This window comes from Acinonyx jubatus, chromosome B4 (assembly GCF_027475565.1).
Source record: "Acinonyx jubatus isolate Ajub_Pintada_27869175 chromosome B4, VMU_Ajub_asm_v1.0, whole genome shotgun sequence".
NCBI classification, from domain to species: Eukaryota; Metazoa; Chordata; class Mammalia; order Carnivora; family Felidae; genus Acinonyx; species Acinonyx jubatus.
In genome coordinates this window covers 71126567-71154550 of record NC_069387.1, presented here as the reverse complement: position 1 = coordinate 71154550, position 27984 = coordinate 71126567, and the positions used below count along the sequence as shown (strand labels likewise).

The 27984-nt window shown below is 40.2% G+C and overlaps 1 protein-coding gene across 2 annotated transcripts in view; it reads right to left on the bottom strand.

The window, feature by feature from the left end:
- ANO6 (anoctamin 6) overlaps positions 1–27984 on the bottom strand; it is a 194512-nt gene that overhangs the window by 21222 nt on the left and 145306 nt on the right. For both annotated transcript variants that reach the window (XM_027035950.2, XM_027035952.2), the window contains 8 exons: positions 27676–27781; positions 23415–23475; positions 17004–17146; positions 14611–14688; positions 9382–9607; positions 8166–8335; positions 7861–7958; positions 1221–1351 (listed from right to left, as the gene is read on the bottom strand). In XM_027035950.2, coding sequence (XP_026891751.1) covers positions 1221–1351; positions 7861–7958; positions 8166–8335; positions 9382–9607; positions 14611–14688; positions 17004–17146; positions 23415–23475; positions 27676–27781 — 1013 coding nt within the window. The remainder of the gene's footprint in view (positions 1–1220; positions 1352–7860; positions 7959–8165; positions 8336–9381; positions 9608–14610; positions 14689–17003; positions 17147–23414; positions 23476–27675; positions 27782–27984) is intronic.

Sequence of the window (27984 nt, the reverse complement as noted above, 5' to 3'; positions counted from 1 at the left end):
TCTTACAGTTCTTTTGAAAATTAACAGAATAAATAAATAAATAGAGCTTCTACGTTATGTACTGAAGCTACACCCTTAAACGAACCTGGTCCCGAAACCTAACAAAAGCAAAAATGAAATTTAAATCTAACTCCAGGCTGCAAAGTATTGTTGACTGAAGGTGCTACAAGATGAACCTTTCAATCACTGAAAGAAGCAGATGTGTTTCCATGTTTCATGTATATTTTTAAAAGCAATTATTTTATATATAGAATGTGATTTAATAAAAACCATCCTCTATCTGCAGACTTGTAAACAGGAACTGCAAAGGGGTATCTTTGCAAACACACAAACCCCTCTGCATAAATGCACAGCCTGTCAACCAAAATGTTCTGCCTCCTTTCCTAATCCCCTAAGCTGAAAAAAATTATAGTTCAGTGCAATGGTTAGCTGAAAGGGCACAGATCTAAAACACATAAATCGTTAGCCTCCTAATAAGATGTAAGTGTGTTATGCATAATAGAAAAGATGGTGTTTCCTCTGGAAATCTGTTTTGAGATGTGTCCACTTAAAGGCACCTAAGAGCTCAGGGTCAAGTCCAATGAACAGAAACAGAGCCCAAGCAAATACTGCACAAGTGGACAAAGCATTCAAGAAGGAAAGGACCTGTGCTAACTTCTTAATCCCAAACCAGCAAGATGGTTCTGAATTCAAGCCAGTGATTATCCATGAGGTCAAAGAACCAGGCAGAAACCGTGGGCCAGAAGAAATAGAGATGCTGTTACAGGCAGGTGGGAGGTGTCAGAGGGGAACCCTGTGATCCTGCCTGCCACGAAACAGCATGTGCCTACAGGCTCTCTGTCCAGGCTTGCTTCAATGACTCATTCAGAAGTGTATCGGCCAACAGCTGTGCCTGCGTGGACTCCAGCACAAGCTGAATCACCTCTAATAATAGTTCTGAGTTCATTCTCAGACAACATGGTTAGAGTACTCTGAGTATGGTGAGGAGGTATCTCAACGAATATTCCAGTCCACTGCTTCGTAATAAATCTTTAGCTTTGTACAACATACAGATTGACAAGGATCCACACAGTCACCTTATCTGAAAGCCTGATTGTGTACTTTGATCTAGTGGAGAAAAACATGCTTCTCTTCATTTCAATATGCCAGGTAATTATGTGGGATCCAAAACATGCTCCAATCTAATTTTTATATCAACTAAAACTTCAGTAAGGACTTACTCATTTCAAGATATTCATAAAACAATCCCAGTTTGCCCATGGGCTGCAGGTGGTAGTCTTGTTCCCATCGCGGGGCTATCTTTTCTGCTCTGGAAACTGTGCGGCATCGCCCAATCAGGTTCTTGACCCAGCTGTCAAAAAGATCAAACTATCAATTAGAATATTATCCAATTACTTTGCAGATATCTCAAGCTAAACATATAATCCTCCCAAGAAATTAATTTCTTGGTTTCATGCTAAATTTCTTTTTGTTCCTTCCTCTTTACCCGAAAGTATTTTGAAAAGCAGCACTATGTACTGAGTTTTAAGATCGTAACTGCTATTATTTTTTTCTGCCAGCTGCTTTCCACGTGGACAGTTGATTTTTTAAATGTTTTCATTTTATTTTTGAGAGAGAGAGAGAGCGTGCGCGCATGTATGTACACGAGTGGGGCACGAGGGAGACAGAGGATCTGAAGCTGGCTCTGAACTGACACCAGGGCCTGATGTGGGGCTTGAACTCTGGAGCTATGAGATCATGACCTGAGTTGAAGTTGGATGCTCAAAGGACTGAGCCACCCAGGTGCCCCATGGACAGTTAGTTTTTAAAAAGACTTTCATTTGATCAACTTTATTTTTTTCCCCCCATTTCCCTACCATTATCCACAATGGTCTTTCCAGAATGAAGTCACCAGAGAAAATAAAATGAAGACAGACATGGTATGCGAGCTGGTAACAGTGCCCTGAAGAAGATCGAAGCAGAGTAAGGAGTGGAGTGTTGGCATTTGTGGTAGGGGAGTGGGGCGGTGGCAGGGAAGGGCTCTCACCAAGAGTGACATTTGAATAAAAATACGAAGAGGCAGAGAGAACAGCAACTATAGGACCCAGAGGCAGGAACAGGCCTCCTACATCTGACAGACAGCATGGAGCCTGGTGTGGTCCAGGCCTAGCAGGAAACCAGGCTGGAAGTTTTGAGGAGTGGGGAGCCTAAGAGACCACTGTGGAGATCTGGGCATTTTCTACTCTGGGGGAAACAGGGAGCCATTGAAGGGCTCTGAGAGAAAAGTGATGTATTTTCATTTTAGATGAAACAGGTCCAAGACCCTAGTTTAAGCTGAAAAAATCAAGGACCAGAGAAGCAAAATGCGTCCTCAAAGTCACAGTGCACAGCTGGCTGAAAACACAGCCTAGTGCTCTGCTCTGTCAGACACTGGCCCCACAGAGTCGTCTCTCGTCTTCTATGTTATTTTCTTTCTCAAAGCCTCCAAATAAATGTTTCCCCCTTTTCTATGGCTCTTTTTCCTGAAAATAGATTGAAGTCTGGCAGTGAAATGAGGTGTGCACCTGTAGCCTGAAGAACCGTTGTCCCCTAAGGCAACAGCTGGCTTGTGGTCTACTCATGGAGTTCACCAGAAGAGGCACAACAGCAGCAAAGAACGTCAAATACAAATGTCTGGGCCAAGCTTTGGCTGATTAAACAATATACTTGTACAGATTTCAAATTCAGGAAATGAGAAGGCCTCACGCTACTGTAAAGACAACTGTGTGTGTTGCACGCGCACCTGTGTGGTTGTGCACTCCCCTTGCCCCCCACGGAGATACGTGTTACAAATAGCTCATTATGCTATTAGGTTTCCCACTGCTGGCTGGCCTGTGTCAACTTCACTGACCACTCCCCGAGGTTTACAAAGGGGAGATTTCTCTACAACAGACGGTGCCCCTGGCTTCACAATCTTTTCCCATTTCATTCTCTTCTATGACATGACGGACACAGCAGGCGGCTGTAGAAAGTGGAGGAGACATGGTCTCAGACACCCCTGAATGTGAATCTACACTTCAATGCTTACTATTTAACTTCAGTCAAGTTCAAATAAAATGGGTGATAAAACCCTGTCAGGATAAAATTCTGTCAGGATTAATTCAGAACAGGTAAAATATTTAGCACATTTCCTAACACACCAAAACCCCCTTCACGGGATTTTCTTTTGTCCAGTACAGGCTAACTGGCTGAGGCCAGGATGGCTGTAAATACAGCCTAAGCTACTTAGGATTCTGACTAGGGGACGAAAATGCTTGGATCAGTGGATCTCATGTCAGCACTTTGAATGGCCCAGAATGCTTGTTGCTGGTGCTATTTCCTGTATCCCAACTCAAAGCTCTGGCATCAGTCAAGTCTAAAGCATGGCCTGGGAACCTACAGTTTTACACATGACAGAACCCTTGTGAGGCAGGTGGCATCAACGACGACACATCCATCACCCTTCAGGACATCCAACGAGATTCCTGGTTTCTACTTTTTTGTTTTTGGCTCTGCCTCACACTTCCAGCCTCAGCCTCTTGACTGAACCGTCTCCAAGCCCCAGAGAAGCAGGTCTTTTGCTATCAGGGCCCCAAATCCATTACAATTTGGACTGAGGATGGAACCTCTGTCCTGGCAACCACTCGTATGACCGGCTTGGCTGGTACTTCCCTCTCTCAAGATACTGCCTTCCTCCACCTGTAATAGGTCATATTAGAAGTCTTTCTGACTAGCTTTCTTTTCTGAGCTCCAGGCTCTGAGCCTTTTGTTCAGTCTTCCTGAGTCGAACCACTCATCTGTAGTAGGAAATCTTGGGCTGTCATCCATCCATCACTGTTCGTGGTCTTTTGGGTTTTCTAGTGGGTTATAACGGATTCTAGTGCAGAGATCTCAATCTTGACTGCACACGAGAATCACTTAGAGAGCTTTTTAAAAATACAGATGCTAGACACGGGTAGGATCTTTGTTCTGCTAGCAGGGTTTACAACACAATTTTCTTAGGAATTTACCATGCACATTAGCAATAACAGCATTGTAAAAGGTTACCCTTCCGTAAGTCCTTATTATGTGTAAAGCATGGTATAAAGCACTTTACACCTCATTTTCTCTTTGTATCTTTATTATCATATTTAATCCACATACTACAAATAATCACAATTTCTGTGTAGAATATTCTACAGTATTTCCATTTGCTAATTTTGATTATAAGCATCCTTCACTATCTGAATCTATTTTACTGTTCCTGAATGTAAAGAGTGAGTATGGATAGTGAGGCATAACTGTATTTAGGGTTCTCTCAGTGTATCTTTGGTTCATCCTCTAGCCAAATCAGATCTTGAGAAGGGATAGTTTCCCTTGTAATAGCTCACCTTCCTGCTTTAAGTAGTGCATACCCATTGTAGAAAATACAGAAAACATATAAAGGATAAAAATTACAGCCCTCCATCATCTAAATGCCAAAGAACAATGCTACTGGCATTCTGGATACTTAATTATTTTACTTAACATTTTAGCATATAAATTTCTCCAGAGTGAATGGCTTAATGCAGGGATTGTGTCAGCCTTTTGTCAAATACGGAACAGAATTCCCAGGAATGCCTCAAATATCAAAATACTAAGTGAGGCTGGGAAGGCCAAAGGGCTCTGAACTTGCTTTCTGGGTACAAACAAACAACTCTGTTACTTTGCTGATGTGCTGTATCTGAAGGATGGGAGTCACTCATTCACACCAGAGCATGCCCACTAAATACGAGCTACCGATTTAGGTGCTAGCGGGACCCCAAAAGGAAGCTGGGTCACAGTGCCAGATGTGCTGCTCCGTTTGCTCCAAGGGTCCTTGCCAAGGACCTCAGGTGGTGTGGGGGTGGAAGAAGGTTAAGTTTGTGGTGACATTCATTTCACTGTGTTCGTTTTGACATATTTTAACAGTGTGAAAACAGTCACCGACTAACAAGGCTTTTCTCTCCATCCCTGTGTATTTTGGGGGTGAGGGTAGTTGTGGGTAGCAGGGATAACTGATAGATCTTTCACTTTGTGTGAAGAAAGAAAGAAGGAAGCTGGCAGCCAGACGCAAAGAAGCAGAGACGAGAAGAGCCCCTGTTGCTCTCTCAAGTGCTAACATCTAGCATTCCCAGTTTTCAGACAAGGGAAAGATAACTCAAAATACACTGCCCTTAATATTTTAGGCCAGGAGTAGAAATATCCAAATGAAAAGTTCAGGTCGCGATAATGTGCGACAGTAGACTCACTTGAAGTGCAGGTATAAACAGACCACAGATACATAATACTTCCTTTATTTTTAAATATTTCATGTGAATGAGTTTCATTTCATACCAATTTCTTAGTACCAGTTTAAGAAATCTACTCCCCCCCCCAACCCCCGCTGCCACCCAGCCACTATGGTTTTGAAATCAGAAAATAGCTCACTGACAACCAATTAGTCATCAAAATTTAGTGTTAAATAATTAGCCTACTTCCTTCAGAAAAATGCTTTTTAATAATCTGAGTTAAGCCTTTCCTCTATTTGATATATTTATTCTCATATATAAACCCAATATTTGTGCATGACCTACTTTTACTCATTTGGAAAAATCTGAATATGAACTCGGTGAAGGTAAGGTTGTTTACTGAGTTGTAAGGCTCCAAAATAGTAATTTTATAGCTAAGACCAGAATCCCTTTTTTTATGAGGGGGGAGAGGGGAGAAGGGAGAGCTAGGGTGGGAAAGGGGGGTGTCTGTTTAGAGACAGACCCTGATACTTTACATTGAAGGCAGAGGATGAGCCTGGTGAAGAAATCTAGAAGGACACATTGATACCTAAAGGTTCCTGCTCTACAAATACAGAAAGAAAAGAAAAAAAAAAGAGGTTAACGGCTCTGCAAAGAGAAAGAACAGGAACTTGGTAATGGGGAACAGAGAGGAGAAGTTAGGGGAGGGAAGAGAAAGAAAGAGAGGGAAGTTGTCTGTGGTGGGGGAAAGACAGGCAGCAGAGCCTGAAGCCTACAAAGCCTGGGGCGCCTGGGTGGCTCGGTTGGTTGAGCGGTTGAGCGGCTGACTCTTGACTTCAGCTCCAGTCATGATCTCATCACGGTTATGGGATCAAGCCCCGAGTCGGGCTCAATGCTCAGCACGGAGCCTGCTTGGGATTCTCGCTCTCCCTCTGCCCCTCCCCTACTCGTGTGCTTTCATTCTCTCTCTCTCTCTCTCTCTCCACACACACACACACACACACACACACACACACACACACACACACACACACAATCCAGTTATATAGTGGGGTGAAAGACTTTTAAAAGATGGAGGTTTTTTATTTCAAAATAAAGTTGTTTTTCTGCCTCCGTGTCCCAAATGTCAGTAAAGACTGCTTGTGTGAGTGGTTTTAGAGGACACTGAGGAGAGGAACCACACTCTGCCTTTGGGTTGGCGTGAGCAAAAAGTACAGATGTGGAAGGCGACACAGAAAGAAGATGAAAAGTTTTGTGAGCACAGAAACTCAGAGTCAGAAATTATCTTGAAAAGGTTAAGTGTGATATGCAGAAAAATGTACCCCCCCCAGATGTCCACGTCCCACTCCCCACAACATATGGATATGTTAAAGTCACATGGAAAGGAGGAATTAAGGTTGCAAATGAGCAGACTTTTATAGTTTCCTGGATCATGCAGGTGGACCCAATGTAATCACCAGGGCCAATAAAGGTGGAAGAGAGAGGGAGGGGGATGGGATTACAGAAGAGTCAGAGACACACAATATTTCTGGCTTTGAGATGACAAAGGAAGCCCTAAGCCAAGGAGTGGACAACACCTAGAAGCTGGAAAAGGCAAAGAAACAGATCCATCCTAGAAGCTTGTGAAAGGAACACATCCCTGGTAATACCTTGACTTTAGCCCACTGAAACCCCTGTCAGACTCGTGACTTCTAGAACTGCGAGATATTAAATCTGTGTTGTTTTGTGGTTTTTTTTTTCATTGTCCTATTACCATTAAGTTGGTGGCAATCTTAGCAATAAAAGATGAATATAATAAGCCCCCTGAAAAGGTGCAGAAATTGAGATGGCCCTGGACTATTCGCTTTGATACAAGATAGGGCTTCAGTGAAAATTGAAAAGGACAGTGTGACCTACACCAACATCTGTTGTTCTCATTTCTTAGGGAAAGAACAGTAAGTCAAAACATTTGTGGTTATCATTTTAGATGATTATCTCTTAAAACATTATGTAATCCTGGTGCCTTAGGACCACAAGAGAACCGCTCTTCTTGAAAGCACATGGATTTGGAGTCCTAGGATCTTGGGTTTGAATCCCACAGTAGCCTCTTATGGACAAGGCAAATGTGGATAAATCATTTAACCTCTTTAGGCCAAAGGCTCTTCATTTGCATAAGGGAGATAAAAATAAGAATTGTTTGAAAAATTAAATGAGAGAGATCTACAAAGCACTTAATACGAGTGGCTGGCACACACTAGGAACTCAACAAATCACAACTGTTGATTTTTTAAACCATCCTATAAAGGGAGGAGAAAGTCCTGAGAAGTGAGGGAAATAGTTCACAGTCCCAAAAAAGGCCAACTCTCCATGGACTGGGATCAGTCAGCTACCAACAATGGGCTAATACGCATAAAGTGTAGCAGATGGAGATTTAAGTTAAACAGAGAGAAGTAGGTTTTTTAAAAACATAATTATTAAACACTGGATACGTTCACACCGTTGGTTGGACCATCCTGTCTGGAGACTTTTACTAAATAGAGTTTACTCCATTTTAGAGGTAGGCATGCAGCTGTGTGAACACATAGGCAAATGATTTGGATGGGTGGGCTCTCCCATCCCCTATCATATCCCCAAGATTATACGACTTAATACTCACGGAAGTAACACCTCTTGTATGTTATTCCAGATTGCTTTTCCTCCCATGATTATTGTCAGCTGTGTCGTCAGTTCAAGGAGACAGCCGCCTGGGTCACACTGGAATATTAAAAAGAAAATCTCATTTAAATTTTAGATGGGTCTAACGTGAAATAGAGAAGGATTAATTTTATTTTTTTCTGATATTTATTCTGCTGAGGCAAAAAGAATCTGAAGAACATACGGTGAAGAAACTCTTCACTGGGCAACTGGGAGAAAACACAAAGCAGCTTAAATGGTCAAGAGATTGCAATTCTATACTCATACCTCTTCATTTCTGTATTTTCCCAGCCAATAGACTGGGTCTCCTGGATAACCTACAAATTTGCCCTTAAAGAATGCGATGTAGAAACATGAAGAATAGTAGTTGACAAACTGGAATAAGAACATCTTCATGGTCAGGCTGTTCTCATAATCAGTCTGGGTCCTTGGGAGTTCTGTAGTTAAATAAAGGCAAGATTTTAGAATTGTGAACAGCTTTGAGACCCTAATCGAAGACACTGATACATGAGTTAACATGTTAAAAAAAATACAATTCACACTGTTTTCATTTAAGCTGTTCTAAATTCCTTAATATAGCTGCTGTGTTAAGTTCACACATTGTTACAAGAGTCCGCCCCCTCCCCCAAGAATGCAATATCCCACATGGCAAAAATCTTCAAGGGTTCCTTAAAATTTACAAGCCCAATGTTTTCAAATGGGCAAAGGCTGTTCTCTCTCAGGTCTGAGTGGACAAAAAATTATTTTTGAACAGCCTGCTAAATGATATTCTTGTCTTCCTGAATTGCAATAAGGTAGGACTGTTGAAACAACAAACAAAACAAGGGGGAACTTGTTACGAGAATTTGGGGAAGAGGAAGCAGGTCATCCTCCTAGTTGAGAATTTAAATCAGTCTGATCATTTTCAGAAGATGACCACTGAGCAGACCATTCGGAGAATGACCCAGGCATATGCAGCATGTGGGGAGCGCTTAACTCTGGCCAGGAAGCAGCTGCCTGGGATACAAGCCAGAGAGAGAGAGAGAAACATTTATTACAAAAGCTGGAGCTGATGAGAACAGAGCTATATTAATATGAACAGCATGGGGGGAAGCCACACAACACTGTGATTACTTGTCCTCTCAGCAAAAAAGGAGCATATTTGCCACTGGAACCATGACCCTATTCCACTTATTCGTAATAAAGAGACTATTTACTTTCAACAATAGGGTACGTGATCTAATGTAATTGAAAATATTATTCAGCACTGATCTGTTTACACAGAGCTTGGACATTATAATGATTGTCTTTGCTTTGTCCCTTTTACTAATGCAAAGCTGTAGATAATTCATTTCCCACACAGGTTAGATAAAATATGTTTACACTTGAAATTTTCTAAAATTTGTAACAAATGGAAATTGAAATGCCTAAAAGAGACAGTCTCTATTTCTCACCAGGTTCCAAAAATGTCTTAGAAATGACCTAAGCTATAATAGGACCTTACCAAAATTAGTAATCATGATTGCTACTTTTTCATATATGGTGTTCAAAATCATGATGATGATAAAGCTGATGAGGGAAGCAGTGATAGACGTGGCCGTCTGTGGAGTCAGGTACTTCTGGATTGGATCTGTCCCATTAAAGTTCTTGGGAAGTTTTGCAGAAAATACAATGAACACTGAGAGCCTGTAGACAATGATCCCAATAACTGAGGCGATGATCAATAGGATCTGGAAGCACAATAAAGACAGCACTTCACTAATTACACAGCACTATTACTTCACTAATAGTGTTTTTACACTTAAAAATTAACCCCATGCTCAAATGGACAAGGTGCACGTGTGAAGTGATGGGTGATGGGATATCCTGAAGTGATATTCTTTAGGATAGGCATTCAAGTTTTTGCTCAGTTATAATCCATGAAGGGGATAGGTTTCCTTCCAGCAGAGAACAGATCACCTGGTTCAAGGGTCAGCAGGTGCTACCTGTTGTCTTGGTCACCCGCAGGAGGTGAGATTCTGAACAGGATGGGGAGCCTGCAGAGGTGCCCTGAGGAAACGTGGAAATGGCCACAGGTATCTGCTGATGAAAGCTTCACACACTTCTCCCCTTGGATCTTAAGATCTGAAACTGGCAGTTATTCCTACCTGCTTTTGCACAAGATTCATTTCACTCATCTGTTTTTGACTGCATAGACCAGTGTTAGTGAGGGGGTCTGAAGCACTGTTTGTACACGGTTGGTAGGATGTCGCTTCCTCCCTAGGCACGTTTTCTCCGGCCACTGGGTAATGCACATTAAAGGTTCCGTGTTTAAACTGTTTTCCCTACATCTACTTTCTTGGACTTACTCCAAAGCATGTACTCGATGTGTCTGACTGCTTGTGAAGACTGTTACCAGAGACAAAAGCTACAAAAAATGTGAATTTCAGGGCCAAGTAAAACCTGTCCTGTTGTTTACAGCAACACAGAGAGGCTGGTTTTCACCTGTGGAGAGCAGTAAAGGGAGTGATTAACAGGCAGGGTCCTGGAACCGGGTTCCTGCATTCAAATCCCAGATATGCCTCTAGTTGTGGGACCTTGTGCAAATCACTTAACCTTTGGGGCTTCAACTTCTTTGCCCACGTAATGAAGGATCCTAATGGGAACTAACTTACAGGACTGTTGTGAGGATTTAATGAATTACTCCAGGTAAAAACACTTAGAACACGAAGCCTAGGCAAACGAAAAGTACTATCCATGTGAGCTGTGGTTATGGAGGCTGAAGTGTTAACAAGATGTTTTTCTTACCTTTAAAGTTTGTACAGAAGGCATTATATTTCCTCCAATAATTTTGCTCATTGTCTCCTTTCTTACAGTTAGGGTTTAATGCTTGTGAAAGGAATGACATGTTTATGTGTGTGAGTATATGTGAAAATTCGCCAAGGCTGAAGAAAATGTATTAGAGAAGGTATATCCAGTCTTCCTCTCTGAGAACAACAAATGCGGGCCATTTAAAGTGTATACATTTTACTTTATTTTTTGAGAGAGTGAGAGTGAGTGAGAGTGAGAGAGAGAGAGAGAGAGAGAGAGAGAGAGAGAGAGAGAATGCCAAGCAGGTTCCATTCTGAGCACGGAGCCCGACATGGGGCTCCATCCCATGACCCTGGATCATGACCGGAGTTGAAATTAACATTGGCTGCTCAACCAACGGAACCACTCAGGCGCCACTAAATGGTACATATTTAAAAAATATATATCTCCATAGGGGTGCCTGGGTGGCTCAGTCGGTTAAGTGTCTGACTCCTGACTTTGGCACAGGTCATGATGTCACGGTTTGTGGGTTTAAGCCCTGCATTGGGGTCTGTGCGGACAGTGCGGAGCCTGCTTGGGATTCTCTTCCTCTCTCTCTCTCTCAAAAAAAAAAAATAAATTAATTAAAAAAAATTAAAAGATCTCCATAATAATTTTTAAATTATTAATTATAATGGCTGAGCTTTTTAATTTTACTATTCAACTCAGCACATATTTTTAAAATCCTCAACAGCCCTGTGAGGTAAGTAGTACTGTATCTTTTACAAAGAAAAAGAGACCCAGAGAATAAGACTTTGACCCAAATTAAGCAACTAATAAGTGAAAAGAACTGAGTTACTCCAAGACTCTGGAGTCACACTAAACTCTACGTGGCACTGCTTCCTACATGGTTTATGAAATGAATTCTCATTCTTTTCAGAGCTTTTATAAACTTGGTATGTTTTCATACTTCTTCAGGGTACTTGACAGGTTCAGTATTTCTTCATAGAAGGAAGTCCTTATGAATCTTCATTCTTAAGTTCCTTACAAATCTTGCTGGCTATAACTTCAATATATGCTTATTAGGGAATATTTGAAATTACTCTATAGTGGACACTGGTTGTGTTTGCTGCCCTGAATCTGTTCCCAGACTTACAAGCAGACCCAGATTGTGCTTTGAGAGAATAATCTCTCCTCCATTTTCAGTCCTATGGCTTGGGCTGGATTGACCCCCTCCTCCCCTAGGGTTTACAGGTAGATCCTGATTGGTTTGAGGCAAATAGGTGTCTCATCCTATTGGCCTCAGCAAGTGATTCAAGGATTGAGAAATATCTTAATAAAATTCAGTGAGATGTGAGGAGAGATCTGCTAGTGTCCATGGGAAAGAGAAGCTTGCTTGTCAATAAAGGAAGCTGCTAACAGAGGCCTCTCTTGTTTTGAATGGGATGTGAGATCTGGAATCTTGCGGCCATTTTGAGACTATAAGGTAGTGCCTACACCCACCAAGCCAGGAGACCAGTGAACAGAGAATGATGACAGAACAAAACACAGCCCTTGCTGTCATCTGGGCTGCAGTATCTATCCTTAATGGAAGTCATACCTCAGACCCGAGATTTTTAGTTACAGGAACCATTTATTGGTTCATTTTGTTGTCATCATTGTTGTTTATACCAACTGGAGATTGATTTTCTGTCACCTATAATTGAAAGACTCCTAACTATAGGGGCACCTGGGTGGCTCAGTGGTTAAGCACCGGACTCTTGATCTTGGTTGGCCCAGGTCATGATCTCACAGTTTTGTGAGTTCGAACCTCACATTGGGCTCTGTGCTGACAGTGTGGAATCTGCTTTGGATTCTCTCTCTCCCTCTCTCTCTGCCCCTCCCACACACGCATTCTATCTCAAAATAAATAAACATTAAAATTTTTTTTAAATAAAGGAATAAAAGAAACAGAAAAAATGTATCTACTAACTATATACAGGCATAATTCCTTCAGAACTATGCATTGTTTGCATATTAAAAACTATTTTATGTATTTTCCTTAAACCTATCATAACCATAACATTTTCACATGTTGTCAAATATTTTTATGGACATACTTTCTTATGACCGCACTATATTCTACTGTATGAAGGATTAGAAGTAGAGTATTTTGGCTCAGATTTTATATATACACAGTAAAACCTTGGTCTGAGAGCATAGTTTGTTCCAGAAACGTGCCTGTAATTCAAAGCACTTGCATATCGAAGCGAATTTCAAGAACCATTGGCTCAGTTGTGATCATGTGATGTTTGGCATCACGTTCTACTCACAATGCAAGACATCCCTCATTTATCAAGTTAAAGTTAGAAATGTATGCTCATCTTGTGGAACACTTGCAGAACAAGTTACTCGCAGTCCAGGATTTTACTGGATAATAATGTATATAAATAAATATATATATATAGTAATAAATCTGTATGTAACTAATCTTTACTAACTTTTACCATTTTGAAAGAGTTCCTGATTAAAAATTTTTACATGCTGAATTGTGGATTAAAGCACATGAATATTTTTGACTCTTGATACTTACTGTCATACTGCTAAGAAGGCCAGAAGCAGCTTAAAATTTTCATAGCTTAGGTATGAGAGCAGCTGATGACTGCACTTCATCCTCACAAACACTGAGCCTTATCACTTGATAGGTGAAACACTGTATCTCATTTTAGTGTGCACTGATTTAATTAGGATTGAGGCTTGACAGTTGCCAGGGTGTTTTTTCTTTTGTGAAAGGGTATTCATGTTCTCTGCCTCCTTAGCTCTTGAGATCTTTGGTGTTATCTTACAAGTGATCTGGACTTCTTATGTATTGAATGTAGTAAACCTTTGCCCTATTGGTTAACAAAAATTTCTTCTGTTGTTTTAAGCTTAGAACACTTCTGATGTGTGGAAATCTTTAAAGGTTTTTTTTTTTTATGTTTACTTATTTATTTTTTTGAGAGAGAGAGCAAGTGCAAGTGGGAGAGAGGCAGAGAGAGAGGGAGAGAATCAGAAGCAGGCTGTCAGCACAGTGCCTGATATGGGGCTCAAACTCATGGACCATGAGATCATGACCTGAGCCAAAATAGGATGCTTAACTGACTGAGCCACCAAGATGCCCGGATGTGTGGAAATCTTTAAATATTTTCCTCTGAAACTTCTTCCAGTGCTGTTATGTTTAGAAAGTCTTTTTATATAGAGAGATTACATATTCACCAATATTTATTTCTAGTTTATGGTGTTATCTTTTGATTGTTTCTGGAATTACAATATATGTTAATAGTATGGTTTCCATCTTTCTCTCCCAAGTAGCTAACAAGTGTTCCATCACCATTTATTAAATAATCTTTACTTATCCCACTGATTTATAATGCCTCCCTTCTTGTGTACTGTTAATGATAGGAGGTCCCATATCTGGGCTTCATGTCCTATTTTCTAATTCGGCTATTTTTGAGCCAATAAAATTCTTGATATATTACTAATTATTATATTACTAATATGACTTTATTAATAATAAACCCCAAATTAATTTCAAAAGTCCTGATAATCTAGGCATATTATCTTTTCATCTACAATAATTTGTTTAAGTCTTCTTTTGTATCTTTCAGTAGTTTTTACATTTTCTCTGATAATTCCTATTATCCTTTTAAGGCTATCCCTAGACATTTTATTTTAGCTATTACTGTTGGAAAATTTTAGAATTCTTAATGCCTCCCATTTGGTCTCTTCAGCAGAAAATGGAAAATCCAGAACCATTGATCTGATCTAAACACATGAGGTGGAAGGAACTGAAAGAACCACTGTGAGCAGATAGATATTGAGAGTTGTTCCACATGGTGGCTGAGTGGTTCTCTGGAAACACTTCTATCAGACTACTAGTTTCCAGTGTGCCTTCAGTTTCCAGGATATTTAAAATTAGATATTAAAAAGTCTGTGACTGATTTACCCAGAATAAGACAGCACTTGCACAGAGGGCTATACGGATACATTTTCCCCAGGTAGTGAAGGGCACACGCTCTTCTTCCTAAAAAAAAAAAAAAAAAAAAAAAAAAAAAAGTTTAGTCAATCAAAGGTATACTCTGGTGAAATGATTTTTGTCCTGATTGGTCTCTAAATCCTAAGCTTAATTTTTGTAAAAATTAGTTTTCAAACAGCCTCCTTACTCATAACTGCATTTTGTTGTTGTTGTTGATTTCAAACATACACATAACAAGTACGTGCTCATTTTAATGGTTTTTGAAAATGTGAGCATGAACAATGAACCGTTTGTCTGCTGTGATCTCAGCTCAGGAGTCTATCTGACAACGCTAAGCTGTAAACTACATTCCTGAGCTTGTCTCAGATTCTAGAAATGGTGGCAATGACGGCACAGAGCCCATGCAGGACAGTGAGTTCCACGGTGTCTGCAAATACTAGGTACCTATTATGTGTTTCTTGGTTGAGCTTTATATATTGATTTGGCATAGCTATGAATTTTAAGAGTTTCCATAACTCATAAGAATATATTTAATTTTTAAGACTGGAGATCAGTACTTCTCAAGATTTATCTGGATTGTAAGAGTAGCTATAGTATAATAGTAGCCACAAATACTTACATTTACTCTAGGCCAGGTACTATTCTAAGTAGGTTCTGCACATTAACTCAGTTAATCCTAACCACAACCGTGTGAGGAAGCAACTCTATCAATCCCGTTTTATAGAGGAAGTTATGGCACAGAGAAGTTAAATAATTTGTCGAAGATCATTCGGCTAGTAAGTTGCTGTTTAGATTTGCAGTCTCATTCCCAAGACTTCATTACCACACTACAGCCTAATTGAGTATGCATTAGCAATGAAAGTAAAATGAGGAAAAAAGATAAAGAAAAATGAACCTTCATCTTTAATTTTTTAACAAGCTATGTTTCAACGGAAATTTAACTTATTCGTTGGCAATTTTAAATTACCAAATTGTCTTTCTTCAGCACCTTTTCTGTTGCCAATATTATAAGCTTTTTCTACCCTACTATTTAAAAGGTGTTTGCAACATCTAATTTTATGTTTCTGCCTTCATTTCTGAATGTGCTGTCCTTCAACAGCACATGGTTTGACCCCATCCTCTTCCATAGTAAACAGTGAGAACTATACAAAATGGGAATCGCTGGAAGCTTGTTATGTTGTAAAAGACAAACGTCACCTTCTGTTGATAACTGAACCTCATTTTTTTTCCATTTATAAAATGAGGAGGTTGAACTGCTCCCTCCAGTCCCTTTTAGTGTCAGCCTTCTGTAAATCTCTGATTCAATTTATAAAATCTATACTTGGGGACATTTTCAGATGCTCTTGTTAAAAGCATTTTCTTTCCAAGAATTATTCGTACTCAGAACTGACTGTCCTTATGCTGATGACTGCAAGAACAATCAGCTCTAAATTTTCTGTGTTGATGGAAAAGAGCACTAACGCAGATGACTCAAAAATTATCTTTCACTGGCTTTGGAATGTTTCTACCGACAGGTATAGCTTTGTTTTATTTTTATTTTTGCAGTAGCAGAAGGAATTTACCTTTCCAATTATATAAAATGCCTAGCACAGGCCTAAACATAGTTGGACTTCAACAACTGTTTCCCTTCTTCCTCTAGTCTTTCTACAACTTGAGGATGACAGCCGCACAGTCTCGCGTGCGTCCCAACCAGAAGGTGGAGCAGTGGCTGAGGCTTTAGTGCAGCACAAAGGGTGGCTGGTCTAGGATGAAAAAGGGGCTGTAATAATGAAGGTGCATGTGAAAAACTGAGAATCAACCACAAAATCCAATGCATCCTTCCCTATACAACGAGCTCATGGAGTCTGATTTTTCTTTTCTGCATTTTTTACCGGAATGAAAGGACACAAACCAATGCATCTTTTCTTCTACATTTTAAGTCAGGGTCTAATTTTTTCCCCCCACTTTTACTTTAGATTAGGTCAATAAAACCTAATCTAGTAGGTGATACTACGATTTAAAAGAGAAAAACAAGTTACTTTTTTTTTTTTTTTAAAGAGGATGTTGATAACTTACTCAACTTGTGGAAACAGACTATAGCCACGGGAAAGGTAACAACAAAGAAGGGTCACATTTATCTCCCATGTCCACTGTTCTAAGCGATTCTTCTTTGGCTTGGCTGCACATTAGAATCACCAGGGAAGCTTTAAAAAAATCCCTGTGCCTGGAACACACCCCAGGCCACCAAGTACCATCAGGGCACGCAGTGATGGGTTCCGGGCATCGGTATTTTTTAAGGTACCCAGGTGATTACAATATGCCACCAAAGCTGAGAACTGCTGTAATAAACAGGCTAGAGTGCATCCACCTAACGTCCACTTTACCTGAGTGATCTCGTTGATCACCACGTGAGTGCACCGGGCCTCATATTCTGGCCGGGCTTGCTCCTCCTGCTGTAACTCAACAGTGTCCCATTCGTACTCCAGTTCTGCCTGGCGCCGCTTCCAAAACTCCAGAAACAAGGTTACTAACAGAGAGAGAACAGGAGCATGGGGACCGTCAACAAAGCTGTCCTGAATTATTAATCATTGTAATTACTCATAACACTTTGTACACGGTCAATAAAACCTAATCTAGTAGGTGATACTATGATTTAGAAGAGAAAAACAAGTTACTTTTTTTTTTAAAGATGATGTTGATAATTTACTCAGCTTGTGAAAACAGACTATAGCCACCAGAAAGGTAACAACAACACGATGGTCAGAAGGCACGTGAGTGTGTCTAACGCTAGAACATCTGCTACCAGCATGTTGTTGCCAACTAAAAAACACAAATAACTGCCATAATTCAAAAACAGTTTATGGTCCATCCATCCTTCAGCCTGTTCTTCCCTACATCCCTTTCCCTCTCTTCTTTCCTAAGAGCCTGGTGGGGGGGAAACTTTAGTAGTCCCTATATCTCTATTTACCACCACCCAAGCCACCCCGGATTCAAACAATATTCTTAAATATGCAAAAATGATGCTTTTCTCAATCTTGTGTGAAATATGAAATAATTTTTAGAACTCCTTACCATCTTTTAAGACCTGAAACTTAAAATACTAAATAAAAACAACATTAAATGTTGATTGAAAATACAGTTTCAGGGTAAATCCCATAGACCCTTCTTTCTTTTTTATAAAATTTTTTTAATGTTTATTTATTCTTTGAGAGAGAGAGAGAGAGAGAGAGAGAGAGAGAGAGAGAGAAACAGGGAAGGGGCAGAGAGAGAGGGAGACACAGAATCAGAAGCAGGTTCCAGGCTCTCAGCTGTCAGCACAGAGCCCGATGCAGGGCTCGAACTCATGAACCATGAGATCATGACCTGAGCCGAAGTCAAGACACTCAACCGACTGAGCCACCCAGGTGTCCTTCTTTCAATCAGACTGGTACCCCTAAGCTCTTCCTATATAGAAATACTGGATTTACCACTGTTCCACACACAAGCATTTTTATGTGTGGAGAATAAAGAGAAACAAGACACAGGCCGTGCTTCAAGGAGCTCTTAGGTGTGTAGGAATGATGGTGAAATGATAGTTATCAGAGACTAGCGGGGGGGGGGGGTCAGGATAAAAGCACAGGTGGCTCTGGGTGAGTGACCAACGAGTAGCTGAGGTTCTCCCAGAGAAGGGGCCACTACAGCCACTCTGAGATGACCGACTTGGATTCGATCAGGTGAAGGTTGGATATTAAAGTCATCTCCCCTGGGAGCTGTGCATGCACAGGCAAGGAAGCCAGAGACTCAGATACTTTCCAGAAACTGCAAATATCTGGAAGTGAGTACAAGGTATAATGAGGAAGGTTGGGGCAGCCAGTGGAGAGATCGCCGGGGCACATCACAAAGGACTCTATGCCTTGAAAGAAGTTCAGGTTGTAACTTAAAGGAAGAGGGGATATTGCAGGTGGTCTGGAGACTAGAGGCAGGGAGACCTGATTGCTTAGGTGGGGAGGTGAGAGAAGACAGCACATTTGGCAGGAAGAATGGTTGGAAAGATGCAGGTATGTAAAGGGAAGGAAGAGGTCTAGGATGCCAGCCATGTTTCTGGCTTTGGCAATGTCCTAAATTCTAGTGCCATACCCCACAATGCGAAGGGCTATAAGAGGAGTGAGTCCAAGAAGGCAACAAGTTTGGTTCTAACCAGGTGCCCCTGGGCCACAGAAAAGATGTCTAGTAGGTATGTAAAAGTCTACAACTTGGGAGAAAGATCTAAGGTATGCCAGGAACTTTTTTTTTTAAGTTTATTTATTTTGAAAGAGAGAGAATGTGAGCAGGGAGAAGGAGAGAGAAAGAGAGACTCGTAAGCAGACTCCACACTGTCAGCGCAGAGCCTGATGAAGGACTCAAACTCACGAACCATGGGATCATGACCTGAGCTGAAATCAAGAGTCGGATGCTTAACTGACTGAGCCACACAGGTGCCCCTGAACCGGATACTTTTTATAGTAGTAACTGAGGCCAGGCATGGATGAGATCACTAAATGAGGTGTAGAGGGGTGGGTCCCATCCTGGCTGCACATGAGAAGCACTTAGGAGCTTTAAAAAAAACAACAGTGAGCCCAGGCACCATCCCTGAGTTTCTGATTATATTGGACTAGAATAGGGGCATGAACATTGTGTTTTGTTTTGTCTCAAAGGTCTAACATCAGTCAGAGTTGAGAATCGCCAGAGTGGAGAGCAGAGAGAAACTGGCCTGACATCCTGCAGATCTCAGGTGGGCAGCCAGAGATAAAGAAGGAGACCCTGGGAAGTGGCTGCTAGTGGCATGAACTGAACACTCCCCAGTGGTGAAGACAACCGAAATCGGGAAAGCACTCACCTCCCAGCGGTGTTTGTTTTAACTTTACTAATTTTCCAGTACAATGAGTGAGAGCAGAAATAACCCAGATGTTGGAATCAAGTTCAAATTCTGGTTCTGACAATTATCAGATGTGTGACTCCTGGTCAAAATGTTCCAACTTTCTGAGCCCCCCCCCTTCCCTTTCTGTAAAATGGGGGGCAAGAAGACCTACCTCACAGGGCTGTTATGAACTTAATGACATAGGTAAAAGCCCTCACACCCCTCTACGGTAACTATCACTCTCCTCATTTTAGACACAAAGAGAGAGAGGCACAGAAAGGTTAAAATACTTGCCCGAGGTTACAGTTTTGGAGGCAGGAATCAAACCCAGGCATTCTTGGCTCCAGAACCCAAGCTCTGCTTCCTCACCATGTGGTATTGCCTCAAGCTGCCTGCTCCTTAGCTAGGCGGGACATTGGAGGGTAAAGTCTACAAAACCCTTGGGCATTAGTTCTCAGGGCCCATGGAGACTTTGGTAACGTATAATAACCACTCAAGGTTTTAGACTGCTCATGGGCCACAGCACTGCTGATGCACATTGCTGGGGAGCCCAGAGCACCAGGGCCTCGGGTGACTGTGCATGATGTCAGAAAGGAATTTCCTGTCCTGTGTCTTTGGATCGCTCTTCCTCTGGCGGGGAGCACTGCACCTATGTTCTCTGGCAAACCACACACCATGAGGCACTTATTGATTAGAGAGACACAGGGCTCTTACATCAACATGTAATGGAGAAGAGGGAAGGCTGCCTAGGACCTTGGGAAGCAAGAACAGCTTGTCCTCTTAATCAAGGTATTACTACATCTAAAGAAAAGTATGCATCACATGAAGAAGAGAGCCATATACAGCACTGGTGGTGCCATCCAGCGGTGTCCAAGGACAAGGGGTACACTGTAGCACGTGGTAGTGTTCTAGTCACTAGACATTTACTGCTGGAGAGCAAGGATATTTTATGAGGCCTTGAAATGAGTTAGATCTCTTTACTCACAAAGGTAGTAAGATAGATGAGCTTTGCTCAGCCTCTATTCCAACTTCCTAACTAAGACTAGATTAAAAACCACATGGCTTCAGACTTTCTTGCAGCTGGGGTTCCTGATATGATTTTATAAAATGCCCATCAGATGCATTTATGTGTCACTTAAATCCGAAACAGAGTTGAATGGAGGCAGAGATGGCTGCAGGAGCGGCATTATTGTGCTGGTGTGGATGTAGTGGGAACAGTAGAGTGAGTTCTTGAACTAACTGGCTATAGCTGTTTCCTGATGCCCAAGTGTAGCAGGTTAGGATAAAATGCCTTCCTGACTCCCCAGCCCCCCCATAAGCCAAGTGTCTGGTGTTTTTCTGGAGATCACTAGGCCCAGCCCAAGACTCCAAGGTGAAAATTAAAAACTGCAGCCATGCAGCCAAGAGCCTGGAGCCAGGGAGAATCCAATGGAAGGAGGTAAGGAGCAATAAGGAATGAGGAGGAGCGGATATGTTAGCAACTGGTACTTCCGCCATGGGTTTAGGACTCCGAGTCAGTATGAACGGGTGGGCTGGCTTGGCATAAAAGGGTGGACGTTTTTCAGGTAAGTATATGGTTGGTGCTACATTTACTACAAAAGGCTTACAGCCCTCAACTTTTAGAATTCTGAGGGAGCCAAAACTACTAACAATACTCTAATAGACCTGGGCACACAAGAGATGCTAGAGGAATATGAATGGTAGTGATATAAAAGACTTCACATGGTCCTCCTGCCTCTTTGGTTCTGCAATTTCTGATTTCCCGTAACAAGGTTCACAGCAGCGGTTATCATAAGGGCAGAGGTAACAGGAAAAGCAATATGATACACTTTAAAAATAAAGACTTCATCATACATACATATCCTTAAAGATGCACATATGCTGCTACAAGCAGTGTTGAAATGTTTTCTGCATCCTAAAATCTGATGAAATAAAGTCAGCTGAATATGCTTAAGTCAGTTCTACAAACATGGTGGAGTTGATGGTCACAGAAAGCAAAGTCAGCTAGGAAATTTGAGGTTTATCTTTGCAGTGCCAAGATTAATTTATAAATTTTTGCCTTATTTACAATGTATTTCTAAATTAGGGCTGTCAACATGCATTAGGATATGTATGGAGTTCAACAGATGTGTCAGAATTTTATACTTTACAAATCAGTGCTGGTTTGTTAAAAGGACCATCACCCAGGTGTTCGGTACCTCTGCTCTTACTAGGGGGAGGATAAAAGTGACATATTTAAAAAAACTTATTTTTTTAGCATTTATTTATTTTTGAGAGAGAGGGAGAGAGAGACAGAGCGTGAGCAGGGAGAGGCTGAGAGACTGAGACACAGAGTCTGAAGCAGGCTCCAGGCTCCGAGCTGCCAGCACAGTGCCCAGCGCACGGCTCCAACTCACAGACCACGAGATCATGACCTGAACCGAAGTCAGACGCTTAACCAACTGAGCCATCCAGGTGCCCCAAAAGAAACATATTTTACAATGGAGGGGTAAAGAGGATCTTGATGCACGAATTTGATCTTTATTCTATGTGTCAAATATTAGCTAGTGTTTGGTCTGTAGCCAAAACATAGGTAAATGTCTGCAGGACAATAACTTTGTAGGTAAGTTTGGCCATCTTATAGTTTACTTTCCCCAGGAGCGGCAACTAATCTGTAAACAGTGCCCGGAACTATTGGATCATCTGTTCTGGGATCCATTTGGTGACTTCTAATAGGCATAACCACTGTGAAAGCAAAACGCTCTCGAGGACACTGAGGAAGAACTGTTTCGTGAGCTGCATGTGTTCATGTGTCGTCTTCTCAAGACTAAGAGACCCGAGTCATGTTCCTCTCCCAGCTATCTATATAACCTGAGCTCTAGCTCCCCCTTGACTTACACAATAAAACTGGAAGCACATTTGTCTGTGAAAATGGAATTTTTTTCTTCTATGGTAGAACATGTATGTCAATTAAACATTTAAATGTCTGCATTTAAAGAAAATGGTAATTGCCTCATTATATTAATGATGCTATTCAAAGTAAATAATACAACTACAGTGTTAAAGCACCTACAGAAGAATTATATTCTTTAGGACTATATTTATTAAATAGTTTATTATTATTATTTACTATTATAATAGTAACATATACTTATTAAATACTCACTCATATAAAAGAGTATAAAGAAGAAAGCTTACCTGTAATCTCTGTGTTGTGGCTTCCCCCAAAACCCCAACCCCATGAAAGTCAGGGTGGATCACAGCTATGGGGACTATTACAATAATAGCTCCCAATGAACCATGTCTCCCTGTATCCAAGTCCTTGGACAGTCAGTCCTCTGACCTCCTCACATTGTTGTTGGGTTGGCCATGACCTACTTTGGCTGATGGGACATTCACAAACTTGATGCATCAACAGACTCAAAAAATGTCTGTGTATTGGGGTTTGCCCTCTCTTGCTTCTCTTTGGAACCCTAAAACCACCATGTGAAGAACCCTCACTGGAGGATGAGACACCATGTAGATCAAGACTAGCCAGCCCAGCTGAACCCCATAGACCAAACCAGACTGGCGACTGCCAGACCATCTACCCCAGCGGAGCTGCTAGCTTACTGCAGATATCAGCTGAGCCAGCATGTGACTGGAGAACATCCCAGCTGATGTAGAGAATCATGAGAAATAATAAATGTGTGTTTTAAGTAACCATATTGTCAAGTAGTTTTTTATGCAGTAATTCATACATTGGTCTTTAGAGTTGTAAATGGAGCTCTAAGGGAGCTGAAGCTTGGGGAATCCAAGGTCCTAAAAGTAGGTTACTTTGATAGCTTATATAAAACTGTGAAATGCTATTAAATTAGATGCCTATAAGATCTCAGGTTTGTTTCTTTTAATGTTAAGATGTAAAAAGTAAACTGGAAAAAAAAAAAGGAAAATAACTTACCCCATACTCCCATAAATACTGCAAACACTAGGGTTCCAAAACTGTCAAAGATGCACAATTTCTGGAAAATACAATAACGACATATAAATTAATCATGTTTTCTACTCACTAGAATTCAGCAAATATGTAATGCTTTGTGTATTCTCTAGTCTGAATTTCTTTTAAAGCAGATACTACTATACACTTACAGATGGGATTTCTTATTGTTTTGAGAGCAAACAGCCTTTGCCGCATTTATCACAGTGCATTTTCCAATGGAATCTTTCCCCATCATGATAAAGAGATTGGCATAGCTGCTAAGATTCCACTTCATTTAAAGTCTCTATCAGACTTCTGAATAATGGCCTCTCCCGATAAGCTGTCATAGTGAACTTGAAGTAGGATAGCTCTAAAAATACAGTGAACTCAAAGCAACTTTTAGATTTACAATTTGCATCTTATCATCATCTCATCCTGGTCAGAGGGTAGGTTACTGAATTCTTGTTTTTCTTGTTGAGAAAAGCACACTGCTGGGGTTTATTCTGAGACAGCTCTGCCCAAGGACAGCTCTGCTTCCCCAAACCCAATTATGGCTTTCTACCATCAATGACAGAGGTTTCCATTAGATTAAGGATGCACAGGGGCTTTTGCTGACGTTACAGTGGGTACAACAACCATGAATGAATAGATGATACACCTACACAAAGAAGGCTTTATTCACTCACTCATTCTGCTAAATTTCTTTTTTTTTCTTTTTTTGCTAGTATTTAAATACTCCCTATATGGATTATTGGAAAATCCTTCAATTAGTTACTAATTTTTCACTAGCAAACATTTTTACATCTCCTAAAAACTCTATATATAAAGTATAAACGTACTGGAAAAAGTGGCAAATGTGCAGAATGTCAACTTTACAATAGATCATAGAGTAAAGAAGACTGCATAGAAAATGAAGCTATGGGATAAAAAAAAAAAAAAAAAAAAAAACCCAAACTCTTCAATTGCCAAGGAAAATTCAAAGTTGCTTCTAAGGAAAACTCTAAGTAACTTTTTTGGTTGCCCTTTATATAATGATGTCAAGTGGGTAAATGTTCATCTATGTCAAAATATTATGTTATTTTCAAAAGAATATCCACCTAACCATCATCTTGTACATGCGTTTTCCAAAGCATACAAATGCCCCTCAATACTCTATCTGGACCCTGATCAGAAAGCATAATCCTGGACTGTCTGTTACCCAATGGTTCCTCCCAAAAATCAGCTCAAGGAAGACAGAATTAATAAAAGAGCGGCCATTTGGGGAACACCCCTCTCTGCCTATTCTCCTCGTTCTGGCATTCCATGATGGATCAGTATTTCAAATCTTTCAGTTTTGACTCTTATGGAACCAAAACTGTCATTTAATGTTATGCCTTACCCTCAGCGAAAATTATTATAAGAAAAATCTTATGCAAAACTATTCTGTGTGTTATAGGGCTATTACTGCAGATTCTGTTAAACCCTACTCTTTTAGGAATCATTGCAAGCTTCTCTCTATCTGATACCTCCCTACTTGCCTTGACACCTCTAACTACCTACTCCAGAAAGAAAAAATCCTACCTGTGAATTCTTTGTCCTAGTATGCTGAGAAAAAGCCAGTGGAAGCTTATTTGTCAGTGAGAGAAGAAAGAAAAAAAAAAGAAAAGAAAGAAAAGAAAAGAAAGAAAAGAAAGAAAAGAAAAGAAAAGAAAAGAAAAGAAAAGAAAAGAAAGAAAGAAAGAAAGAAAGAAAGAAGCAGCAAGAAAAAGCTGGTTTATGGCTTATGCCGAGTTCACTCCAGTCGCCCAGCTCAAGACAAGAGATGTGCTTTGTACTGTTATGAGAGGGAATTAGGTGGCCTGCATTAAGTTACCATTTTTTGCCATATTTGTGAGGATCAAGGACCCAGCAGAAAAAATAAGATGACTGGCCTCTCTATTTGCCCCATAGGCAGGAATCAAAGGAGCAGGTAAGCAAGGGGCCTTCTTGGCAAAAAGTTTAGCTTAGCTTACTTGCCAGCATGGCACAGAGAAGGAAAGCTGTGTTGAGTAGCCCCAGTCAGCACGCTGCTTAAGTCACATGGAAGAGGGAAGGGAAGAGATGGTTACATAATGCAGGGCATGACCATTTTAAGCAGAAGAACCAACGAAAATCTAGAAAAGTGACCATTTGTTATGCTTTCTTCCTGCTAAGGAACAAAATCAAAATTTTATAACTGTATTTTATAAAAAAATATTTTAAGTTACATTTCCCTTTTATCTTGCCAGCCAAAAAGCTAAGAGCCTTATTTAATGAATGCTCAATCACAAAAACAACATTAATCTTGATTACTTCCATAACTTTTCCCTCACTTTCTTGATCCTAATTTCCTTTTTCTAATCTATTAACCCTTTTAGCATTCATGTTAATTAGTGAATACTCCAGCTCTTTCCAAAAGAAAGAGGTAGACATGAATACATAAATAAGTGTATGAATGATGAGATAGATGATTGAATCAGCCAACAGAGAAGCATGAAAAGCTCCTCTTTTCTTCTCCTTTTTAACAATTTAAAAATGTAATCCTTTTAACTCATATTCTTTATGTGTTTCCTTCCCTTTGTAAGTCACTCTAACAAGACTCAAAGGATTCTTCAGGAAATTGGGATAGAATGAAAGATTCATTTTTTCCAAAACAATGGAAAAAACTGTGCCCAGGGACAGATTTGAAAGTCATGTCCTTAATTAAGGATGGGTTGGTGGAAAAGAAGAACTGAGAGAAGAGATGGGGGTGTGGTGAGTGAAAGAGAATTTCTTAAGGAAAATGGAATTTCCAATTGTACTCTGTGGAGTATAGTTAGCTTCTGGTATTATCACTGGCATTTGCCTTAAATCCAGTGTCCAAGGATATGCACTAACTAGTGACCTTTATGAGTCAACATCGCCAGAAGGCAGCTTCCCTCCTGCTACCTTTAAGTCTTACTTTGTGTGATCTAGGGCAGATTTTTATAGTCTAGACTTGCATTGGTTTCTAGGGGAGAGGCACTGAAATCTATTTTAATTCATAAGTTAAGTGTAAACATCCATGTGTCGACAATACCCTGCAATCATCTTAATTAAGTAGCAGAACATTTTTTTCAAACATAGCGCTCAATTTGTGAGTGAAGTGGTTGGTACTACCGTCAGCTGGTGAAGAACACAGTAATGGCAAGAAACGCAGATTTGCTGTCAATTTCTGGCTTTGTCATCTGCTAGGTAGGTAACTTGAGCAAATCATTTAATCTCTCAGATCCTCAGTGTTTTAATCTGTAAAATGGATGTAATAACTGTTCTGCCTATCTCACAGGGTTACTGTGTCAAAAGTGATAACATAAAAAAAGTGATCATATAAGTTCAAGAATTTTGTAAAATATAAAATTTAAAGTGACATTATAATAGGAACATATTTAGTTACAATAAGACTTAGATGGAGTAGGTCAGAATATTTTAACATCATTTAAAGATTCCTAAGCTTTCATGGTGGAACAAGGGGATAGAGAAAAGATCACAACATGGGAGAACAGTAGGTCAAAGTTGTCAGGAAAATTCTCCAAAGCAAGATGACCATCTTTCTTCCCAGCTAGAGTTTCAGGCATGCCTTTCCTTAAGCTACCTCCAGTCTCAATACTTGTCCTAAGCCTCTTGGATTTTAAGAAGTCCTATAGCTCAAGATCATCTGCATGCTTAAGGGAACCATTTGCGTTTTGTGGGAATGTTTTGGGACAAAGTGAATATCTGTTCTCATTTATATACAAAGCCTTTCTTATGCATATTCATAGATAAGGCCTAAATCTGATAAGCAGGTTTAAAAAACAAAACAAAACAAAAAAACAAGCTAGTTTCAGTACATTTTGAAAGTGGGAAAACACTAGTACAAATTTCAGGTTTCTACTTATTTGAACTAAGGAAGATACTTACAATAAGTAAACCTATGAAACAGTACTCATGAGATAAGGTGGGTTTGAGGTTTCTGCTTTGATTACTTCAAATACTCTAACAGTTTCAATGCCACAGCTCCTCACTGACCTGCCTGAAGATTTTAGATAAGGTTTTTAATCTCAATTTACTATTTGTAAAAGAGGAATAAACACATGCATTACATATCTACCTTTCAGAATGTTTGGAGGTTTAGTTGAATATTACCTTTCTGAATTTCACAGAGAAATAAAATAATTCCAGACCATGCTAAAATTATTAGAAGAAAAAAAATCTTTCATTAGTTACAAATGTTTGGAATAACAAAAATTACCTTTGAGGACTCGCAAGTAATATTGAGTTTCCAGAATGGACAAAGCCTATCACACTGAGGACACATGATGATCTTGCCACCAATATCAGGATGACAAACTTCTTTGCTAAAGAAAAGAGAAAAATAAAAATTTTAAAAATGTTAATAAATATGACTTCCTTTCTAGCAGCATAAAATCAAACATCCATTTGTGATAAGAAAACTAAATTCTCATAAAACTAGGAAAAGAATTGAACTTCATTAATAAAGGCTGCTACATACAACCTATAAAAAAACCCATTATACTTAATGGTAAAATGCTAAAAGTAT